Source organism: Trachinotus anak, unplaced genomic scaffold, assembly GCF_046630095.1.
Source record: "Trachinotus anak isolate AG129_WGS33_773 ecotype Australia unplaced genomic scaffold, CSIRO_AGI_Tana_v1 ptg000003l, whole genome shotgun sequence".
Lineage (NCBI taxonomy): Eukaryota > Metazoa > Chordata > Actinopteri > Carangiformes > Carangidae > Trachinotus > Trachinotus anak.
The window spans coordinates 9475484-9486001 of NW_027273854.1; the positions used below are offsets into that span (position 1 = coordinate 9475484).

A 10518-nucleotide genomic window follows, 5' to 3' on the forward strand; every position below is an offset into this window, starting at 1 on the left:
CTGCTCTCAGCCATGCTCCGAGCGTGACCCACTCACACCCACCGTCCAGCCTTCCAGCATTTGAGTGTTTACCTGAAATCTGCTATATTTATATTCAATCAGAAAACAGTCAGCCAATCAGAAGAGAGGCTCAGAGCCTCTTCTGATTGGCTCATCAACCTGTTGTTACTAGAGCTCCAGAGAGAAGCCTGAGAGAGGAGATGTAAAACTAGATTTAGATGTTTTTTGTTACTTAAAACCACAAATGTGTCTTCATATGGTTATCAGCAAAATGTGGGACCTTAAAATAGAATGCTTTATTTTGGTTTATCTGATCATTATGGACTGAAGTGAAAAGAAAAGATCTCTATCTTGTAGAGACCACTGTTGCCTCTCGTTCATTAGGAAACTGCACTGCATGAGGAACAACATCCACATGAATCTCTTTGCCTCCTTCATCCTGCGAGCGCTGTCGATCCTCATCAAAGACGCTCTGCTGGTGTCCAACATCACTTCACAGGACCTCAGTGGAGACCAGGAGCAGGGATTCCCCCAGGCATCTATGCCTCCTGTGGAGCTGCTGGTCAACAATGGGGTCAGTGTGAGTGATCTGCAGCTAAACAACAAGCTATAGAGGACAATGTTTCACAGTGATCATTATCAAAGGATTGTACACAAATTATTAGTGGGAGGCGTTGCTTTTTGCAGAGGGGATGGTTGTGACTTTTTTTTTTTTTTTCAAGGCTGTACTGTCATAATTGTGAGTTGTATAACAGTACACTACAAGTCTATAAATAGATAAAGAAAAAATAGTTGTATGTTATAATGGTAATAATGATGTTCTTGTGAAAGAGATAATTGTAGGGGCTGATCATCCATTAAAGCGGGGAGGGACCACGATATAGATTGTATAGGGTGTTTGTGTTGGAGTGGGGAGGGGGGGCACAGCTGGCTGAGGCTGGGGTTAGAATTGCTACTCTTGTACAATCTGGTCGCTATAGGCACAAAGCCTGAATCCCGGCGGCAGAAGGAGCTCCCATCTGCTGCAGCGACGACCCCACCATTCACATCAGTCACAGCTAAACAATGTTTGACATAACGCAGCTCGATATTTTACCCTTTGCAAAAGAAACCTCACTGCTTTTCTTGCAGACAACGGTGAGCTGCCGCATCGCTGTGGTGATGATGCAGTACAGTATCATGGCCAACAGCTACTGGCTGCTGGTGGAAGGCATCTACCTCCACAACCTCCTGGTGATCACTGTGTTTACGGAGAGGAACTACTTCAAAATCTACCTGTGCATTGGCTGGGGTGAGCTGGCGTGTTGTGTCTACAACTGGGGTAATACGTGAGCAGATGGAAGATGGAAGTTCATGGTGCACTTTTTGCATAAAAGGAAATTAAGGCAGAGCAGAGAAACACAAAAGGCGGCAACAATGGTGTGTAAAATAACTGTTTCTCTCATTTATTCACAGGCACCCCGTTAATATTCCTTGTGCCCTGGGTGATAGCTAAATACCTGTATGAAAATCAAGAGTAAGTTCCCACAGTGCTCACCCTCTCTCTGTTTTCTCTCTTTCCTTTCACTCCTGGTTCTGTAGCCAATTTGAGAACCTGCCAAACATTTTGCATTTAAGCTGATTCGTGTTGATTCTTCAGTGAAAATAGCACTACGAAAAAAGTTGGCAGATGGTCTTTCTGCAAAACATATGAATGTTGATACTCAGCAGCTCATGGTCAATTTAACATGCGATTAAGACATGAGGTTGGCTGCAATTCAACTTTTCACACAGACACGTTTTGTGTTCTGCAGGACCTCACATATGGAAACCCTGTCAGAGCAGCAGTTGTGTCTTTAATATTTCATAACAACCTTCAGCACCCAGAATTTCGGTTATGCAGTCTCTTAGGATCTAATGTACCCGCTTCAATGGCAAATGGGGTGAAAGGGATTTTGAGGCTGCACACCACTGACACATTGAGCGTTATGTAAAGCTTTAGGAGCCAACAGTGGTGCTGCCCCTCCACCCTCCCGCCCCCCACCATCCCGCTCATCAGCTGGAGCGAGCACAGCTTTCTACTTTTGCAAGAGCTGGAAAACAGCGTGACAAAATGTGTTACTGGGCGAACCATGTCCAAACGCACGTTGCATACAGGAAATGTTTCTGGTTGTCTCCCTTATATTTCCTTTCCTTCTCCTCTTCAGGTGCTGGGAGCAAAATATAAACATGAATTACTGGTGGATCATCCGTTCCCCGATACTGCTGGCAGTTGTGGTAATTTCTCCTCCCTTCCTTTCATTTTGTTTCTCAGTCTCCTGCTCCTTCTGTCCATTACACTTTTTCTTTGGCATCAGTGTAAATAGTGATTATTCTTACCCAAAGAGCCATGAAAATTGTTTATTGTTTGTGCACTGAAATAGGGAAAGAAGGATATTGACTCTAAAATCCTACGTGAATGTCTGCTTTTTTTAGCCAGCATTTCTTTTCCATTCATACACTATACAATATTAAACAAACCTCATTTATTCATAAAGTGTGAAATGCGGTATGTGCTTGAATCCTAACATCTGGGAAACATGGAAAGACTCAAAAGTTTTCAGATCAAATAAATATGATTTTTTTTTTCTAACTGCCCTCTATCTGCACTGTGACCAGACTTTTTATTGTAGGTGTGCTCTACAGAGGTCAGTCCTGAGCTTTTATATAAGTCCAATTCATCATGGCTCTCATGTCAGGCCAGTTACACAGACATGCAGGCATTTTCCATGCATTAATCGTCCCGCTAAGTGGCCTGTATCTCACAGGAATTCCTGTGTTTGAGCTGTCGCAGGGTCAGGAGGGCTGGTTCCCATTTCACTGTTTCCCTCTTTAAGTGTGTGTGTGTGTGTGTGGAAGTGTGTGTGTGTGTGTGTGTGTGGGTGGGTGGCTGTCGCTATTGAAATAAATAATGCACAAATTCCTTCAGTAATATTGCTCAAAGATCAAAGTATATACACATATATAGATGCTGTACACATTAGAGTGTATAAACTGTGTATCCTTTATGGAGATGTTAAATCAAAAGTGTACTTTTCCACTCAGTCCTTATAATACATCATATATCTTGGCTTTCAAACTGGTACATCATAAATAATACATATATTGTATTTATTGTTTGTTCTTTACTACCATGTTCCTTGGTTGGTAATTTTTGCTTGTTCCAGCAATTTTACTTAAACTTCAAAACCTTTGCCACATTACAATTCAAAAACAAACAAACAAAAACAACTATATACATACGATCCAAAACCTGGACAATAACTGCATTAGGTTGGGCTTCATTTTCTTCTTCCAAGCACCTCCAAATTACCCGTAACGACTTAGTTGTAAATAGAAAGGTCACATCATGAGTGATTTTCATCAGGAGGACACCCACTGCGTCTTCAAATGCCAGCTGCTGTGAACGGCTTCTCTGATAACAAAATGCTCCTCCTGTGAACAATAATGTTGTTGTGCTGGTTCACCCAAACAACAAGAAATATATATTTATCATATATATGGATATATTTTTTTAGATAGTTTTGTTTTTTTATCTGCAGAAGGTCCATGATATTCATCACTGAGATTTCTGCCATTTCCCTGTTCATGTTTTCAATGGAAATACTTTTTTTTTCCCGAGTCTGTGTGTATCTGGAGTTGATGTTCTTTTTTTTCCAGATGTAATTTCTCACTGCTTTGAACAGCATAAATAACATTTCTTACACCTTCACTGTATTGGGAAGGCAGAACAAATCTCAGCATGGTGTACATTCTCAAATAAAACTGATTCTGTCTGTATGAGATACACATCTCTACAACTGAGAGAGAAATATGTTTTGCCTGAGCTGTAATCAAAACGGTTGTTATTAACACCTCTGTCTTCCACAGATCAATTTCCTCATCTTTATCCATATCATTGAAATTCTTGTGTCAAAACTTCAAGCGCACCAAATGAGATACACAGATTACAAGTTCAGGTGAGTTCACACATTGAAACACATTTGTGTTTACTGGGCTGTGGTGGGTTTTTTTTTCCTCTCTATTTATTCTGTGCTTTCTCTCTTTCTCTCTCTCTCTCTCTCTCTCTCTCTCTCTCTCTCTCTCTCAGGTTGGCTAAGTCGACTCTAACCCTGATCCCTCTGCTGGGCATCCATCAGGTGGTCTTTATCTTTGTGACAGACGAATCCACCAAGACCACCATCGGTCTGCGTCTCACCAAGCTCTTCATCGACCTCTTCTTCTCCTCCTTCCAGGTCTGTCTCAAAGCAGAATAACTTGAACCAAAGCATCAACTATTACTTGCACTATGACAAATATATTTTGGGTAGGCAGTGAATCATTTGAAACATTGATGGGGTATCTTATAGCTCCATAAATCTCCCCCAGTTGTTCCTGTACTGAGACAAAATAGAAAAAAGAAAGCATACTATTCCTTTAGGGGCAGAGATTTAGGAGATAAAAGGGGTAAGACATGCTGAAATAGGATAGAATAACTTTAAGGTGGTGTCTTTGCTCTCAAAGAGTTCATCTCAATGTACGATTAAGTAGAAGATGCACAACTGCATCTCAGATGTACAGCTCTCTCTTAATCAAATCCAAATCTCAGAAATCTGCCAAATTAACAGCAAACCAAAAAAGTCTTTCATCTGCCACTGTGTGTAAGAGTTGTTCCAGCTGAGCTCGTTCAGCGATCTGTTTGGACGTCTGAGCATCTCTGCGCTTCTCTTCCCCGAGACAACTGAGAAGTGCTGTATTTACTCATATGTCAGGAGGGATTACATGAACATAATGTGCTGTCTACGCTGCTACCTGGCTGTGTCACACTGTGACATAATGACCATAGTGACCTTTTTGCTCCGAGGACATGAATGACATGTGTCAGGATTATAGCCAACCAACAGGGAGAGAGAGAGAGAGAGAGAGAGAGAGAGAGAGGAGGATGCTTTGGGCTTTCATCAGAAGATGCTCTTAAACTCTTACATGAGCATGTGGTTGCACTCAGTTTTGCCCATTGTAGCCAAAAAGTAGGATGCAGTGATGTGTGCTGATGGGGAGCACAAGGCCTCTGAGTCATGTTTTCATAGCTTCAAACATTTTGATTTTGTTAATGCAGAAGACTGACTCAGTGTTGTTGTCTCCACAGGGTCTCTTGGTGGCCATTTTGTACTGCTTCGTCAACAAAGAAGTGAGGCTCCTCCTTTGCACAACAAAACTTTGCTGTCAGCAAACCCCCTCTCGTTTCTCCTGTTCTCACATTGATAACATCCGCTTTCGTCTCCATCCTTGCCTCAGGTGCAGTCGGAGATCCTGAAGAAGTGGAAGCGCTGGAAGCTGGGGAGGAACATCGAGGAGGAATACCGCCACACCTACAGCAACACCCCCAACACGAAGACGGGCAGCCTGCTGAACCACGTCTCTCGACTGCCTCACCTCCCGGACATTGCCAAAACCTCTGCTCCAGTCTGCAACCCTGAGGAGAGGCACATGCTCGTGGCTGGCTGCCATAACGGTATGGTCCACAGTAAGGAGGCGGGCCAGTGCGCCTCTCCGCTGCACGAGGGAACCATCAGCAACTGCACCCTGGTGGAGGACATCAGCCTTACGGACAAAGTGCAGTGCTACGAGGCTCAGAGAGAGAACGAGCCACCTGTCAAAGACACTGGAAACGAGAACTTGAAGAAAGCTGGAGGGCTTTGAGCTCTCACCCGGCTCTGACATAACTGCCCTGGGTGGCTGTGAAGAGCTGGGCTGATGGAGTCACCTGTCAGAGCGGTCTTCGCTCAGAGATCAGTGTCACTGGGAGACCGAGCACTCAGCCCTCTCCACAGCCTGAGAATGGAGAACAATATGGCAGAGATCCACGCTGAGGGGTCTAATGTGCTGTGAGCTTTGTGAATGGATTTCTGTAGATGTTTGTCGGACAGTGTAAGAAACTGCTGCATGTTGAACAATGCAACAACAACATCTCAAGGCAGACAAGCCATGTACATTAATATGAAAAAAAAAGCTGAACAACGTTCAACAAAACAAAACAACAACAAGGAAAAAAGACACATGGGTCCTTGCTTGAGCCTCTGCTTTTATTCGTGCTGTGTATCAAATGTGTTTTTGTGGTACTGCAGGTTAAAGACAAGCTGGACATTGAACTGCATACATGAAAAAAGACCAAACAAGTGACACAAAACAAGATAGTAGGGAACAGGAGAGATTGCCTTGTTTTTCTTTGCTTTGCTCTGATATCTGTAAATGTTCTTGTCTATACTGACTCTGATGAAAATGTACAGAAAAAAAGATGAAACATTCTGTTGACTGTACCTCGTACAGTAAGGTGACCACAGTGTTGTTCAAGTGGCCCCATCTAGGGCCCATGGGAAACTGGCAGCTGCTCTCACCAGGTCATTCCTGGCTTACACATAGACCTTAAAGGAGGTCAAGAGATGGCACGGGATGAATTATAAATAAGCTAAAAAATAAATGATCATCGCTTGACTTACTTAGGTATTTTACAATAAAAATAAATCTTTTTATATATAGGTCTAAACCTTGAATACTGCTGAGTGCTACAGTTGTTACTGTGTACAAATGCCAGGTATGTTTTCAAGGGGATTAGTTGCCATTAAATATGTTTTCTTTCCCCCCTTTCGCCATCAAGACTTTGTCCGACTCACTCATGCCTTGGTGTACAATATGAACTTCTACACAGTAGCTCACTCGACCCTTGAGATGAAAGCTGATAGGGGGTGAGGGGGTGGGGGGGGTGGGGGGGCTGTGCACTCAAATCAAGGATGAAAATACACAGCATATAGACATGACCCGTAAAGGCACGCATGCATAAAGTATGAACCCAACACTGTGACTCAAAAATAGCATGTCACCTCTGGCACAAGGGTGTTTTTGCAATGCTAAATATACATGCATGCGAGATCGCACAGATTTAGTGAACTTAAGCTGTAAATTGTGCGTGCCGTACAGTGCCATCACATCTGTGCAAACGCCAGAAACGTCAGACAGACTGTGCTAATGACTGCATGCGCCCAGTTACTCTGCAGACAGTGTTGTCAGTATTCAGCCTTATTCTGTGTCTGTGGCGGCTGTGGACACTGAACAAAACTCTGCGCTCTAAGGATAGAACAAATCCTCTCCTGTAAGCATGCTAGTGACAAAGAAAGCTAAATTATCAGTGGTACATTTGCTTCTGAATACAATGCATAATTTTTTTTTTTTTTTAAAGGGAAGCTTTTATTTTAGCGGATAACCTTTGAGTTGCTAAACATTTTGCCAGAACTAACTCAACTTGACTTTGTATGTATGACTATTTGCACAATGTTAATTTATAATTGCTCAATACTATGTGTATATATGTGTTTAAACAGGTGATTTATCTGATTGCAGTCGATATATTTCATGCATGTCTGTGTGTATGTATGTATGTATGTGTGTTTGAGTATATTTTCAGGTGGGTATGAAAGTGATTAGTTTCCGTATTTGTAGATGTGTTACATAGGACGAATCACTGGCTGCAGCCAGAGAAGCCAGGGTTTGATATAAACCAGTGCAACCGGCTTCACACATAGGTCATAGGTTAATATGAGTCAGTCCCTCTCTAGCATGGACAGTATCACATCAGGAAATTCCAGAAGTCATGCCTATATACGGCATAAAGAAGACACAGCTCTGTGTTTAATTATGGATACCAGTCTCAGTGTCATTTTGTAGTTCAGCGTAAAATTGAAGCACAACAGCGATGTGTTTGTCATTCAGATAATAGCCGTGTGCATTTACACTTCAGCCAATTGCAGAGTGAGTTGTCACCAGCGTCTGCTGAGGATTGTAATAGAGCAGGTAGATGTCCAGTACTCAGAGCTGAGCTGGGAGCATGACGCACACTGTGGCTCTCCTGCTGCCCAGAGGTGAATTTGCAGTGGTGTTTTTGTTTTGCAGAACGGGAGAAATGGTTTGATACTGACATGGTAACAAAGGAATGTTGTACCCCTTGAGTAAAATAGAATAGAGTATATATAAGTATACTGCTGATATTATTTCAATCTAATACTTATATTTTAAGCTGTGACCATAACCATGTATGTTTTTTGAAACCAGCAGCTAGGGTCACTCCCCTTTCTGGACCAAAGTGGTTCTTGTCTGAATGTATTCTTTAAAAGGCCCAAATCAGTATGTTCCTTTTTATTTTCTCTTAAAGGTGGTTATGTAGAGTATATATTTGGTGTGAGGAGCCAGTCAGTAAATACTGACTGTGTTCAGGTGTATACAGTTCATCATATATTGTGTCCGCTTACCAAACTTTGTCCAAATAGTGGAAGAATAAATTACAATGTATGTGAAAGAGTATTTTAACTATGTGTGTTTTTGTATTGGTGTAAAATAAAAAGGAGAAAGCTTGCACAGATCACTTTTCTTGGTTTCTCGATGGTGTAGGCCGCAGCGACTAGCTGGCCGGCTGAATGCTCGGTTGGCTTATAAGGGAGGTGAGTATTGATTCTACCCTGAGGGTAAGGGGGCTGTTTGATAGCACACACTGTTCCTTATTGTGGCCAAGACCCACTGGATGGGTCAGTTCACAGTGACTTTTTAAACCAGCTCAGCTTAAACTTTCCCATATCTTTAAGGTAACTATGTTTCATGTAGCGCCCCCTCTCGGTGGTGAGGACAAGGTTACACATTAAGGTTAGGAGAAGGACATATGGACGGGGGAACAGGCTTCAACACAACACAGCGTTCAGGTGAAAGCCAGAAAGACGAGATTTTTATGAATTTGTTTGGCAAATGTTGCTATTGCTAGCTGGCTAACTGGTCAGCATCATCACGCTAGCGTGGGCTTATGGTTATTGGCTCCTGTGTACATAGGGTAACTTTATGGTAACTTTATTCAGCTGTACTTTTTGTTGTGCATTTAGTGGCTGCTTTCACCGGGCTTCTAACACCTTGCTGGGGAAGGCATTGAAGTGTGTGAAAATGCTGTGTGTGAAAATGTGTGTTATTACTCCATATCTTAACAATACCCCCCCACCCCCCACCCCCACCCCTTCTGTGACAGTTTGTTTTTCACCCCACCTTCATGGCTGTTGGATACAGTTAAATACTTTTTTCCTCTGAGGAGGTTGGACAACAGGATACATAAAATAATGTGACATGTAGCGAGCGATCTCATAGTGTTGGTTCAGACAGCAACATGAAGTCATTAGCACTAGAAAATCTTCTCTAAACATCTTGCGTTTTAGACTTGTTCCTGAAGATTTAGAAAACAGTAACGAGGAACTGATTGTATCTGGCCTTTTCTTTATTCAATAGAGTTCACATTGATGTTAAATATGAACTGCATTATTCAGATGACACATTCAGTGGCTCTCACCATTATAATGGTGGTTGCAGGAACAAATGTTCACAGCATCATCTGTGTTGCTTTGAGACTTTGTGGTCATTTGGCTTTGAAATATTTGCAGTTGCATCACAGATTGTCACATTTGCAACCCCAAAAAAACCCCCATGACATTAAGATGACCGCACTCTGACCCGACTGTGACAGCACAGCTTGTTAAAGATTCTCACTTTCAAAAGGCAATTACGACAGAAAATGTCATTCACATTCATTTGTGTTAACTGTAACAGCTTAGCCAGACTAAAACTCCCTGCAAAGGGGTCCTCTTGAGTGCTTCTTTAGCAGTTTGCAGTTAATGTAAGAAAGGCAGATGTCTGGACACATCCACTCCAAAATAAGAGCGCTGTGTGGAGCAAAGAGAGAAACATCCAAGGACAGTGGACATTTTCAACGCTACCAGATTTCTGATAGTGTCAGGTAGAGCTTGCATATTTAATTGCAACTAGTGACATACTGTTTGCCATAAGAACTAATAATGCACAGCCTGTTGTCTAGCTGAGTCACCTTCATTTAATAAAAGACCAATAGGGGGCTATTTTAGCAGGAAACAATTTAATGTCCTTTGGATATAAGAAGATGGGAAGTGATGGAAATAGCTTCCTTTCTGTTTCTGTTCTCCATAATGCACAAGGAGTAGATATACTGGGAGGAAAGGTCAATAAATGTGGCGTTTACGTTTTCCCCCTCAGGCCTGTGAACTGGGTTTGTGTCCTGATGTGTGCAAAATAGATTGTGTGTGATAAAGCCAGCAAGTTATTCACCACACTCAGCTCGGCTTTGTGGCTCTCGTGCTAACCTCACTTCCCTGGAACCTCAGCATGGCACAGCTGGAACGGTCCAGTGCGCAGACGGCGTGCGTTTGTGAATGAATATTTAACATCCACTTATTTCACCAAGTCACCAAGCTACTGAAATTCTATATGTCTAAAAGCAGTACATGCAAATATTACTAAATTAGTTAACACTGCGAGTGAACTGTGACATGTGCTCTTGGCCATATGAAATTATTACATCACAAGATATATCATCAGTGTTTTAAAAAATACTTCCAACTTCCATTAGATCTAAGGACACAAGAGACATATAATATAAACATATTATATAAAGCTATATTCTTGGAT

The 10518-nt window shown here is 42.1% G+C and overlaps 1 protein-coding gene across 7 annotated transcripts in view; it reads left to right on the forward strand.

The window, feature by feature from the left end:
• gcgra (glucagon receptor a) overlaps positions 1-8401 on the forward strand; it is a 34869-nt gene extending 26468 nt beyond the window's left edge. For 5 of the 7 annotated variants that reach the window (XM_071472899.1, XM_071472891.1, XM_071472869.1 and 2 more), the window contains 8 exons: positions 385-580; positions 1132-1291; positions 1456-1516; positions 2187-2256; positions 3889-3977; positions 4109-4253; positions 5144-5185; positions 5293-8401. In XM_071472899.1, the coding sequence (XP_071329000.1) occupies positions 385-580; positions 1132-1291; positions 1456-1516; positions 2187-2256; positions 3889-3977; positions 4109-4253; positions 5144-5185; positions 5293-5697 (1168 nt within the window). In that variant the 3' untranslated portion in view covers positions 5698-8401. The remainder of the gene's footprint in view (positions 1-384; positions 581-1131; positions 1292-1455; positions 1517-2186; positions 2257-3888; positions 3978-4108; positions 4254-5143; positions 5186-5292) is intronic. The other 2 variants (XM_071472904.1, XM_071472910.1) reach the window with 1 other exon arrangement.
• The last annotated feature ends 2117 nt before the right edge of the window (positions 8402-10518 follow it).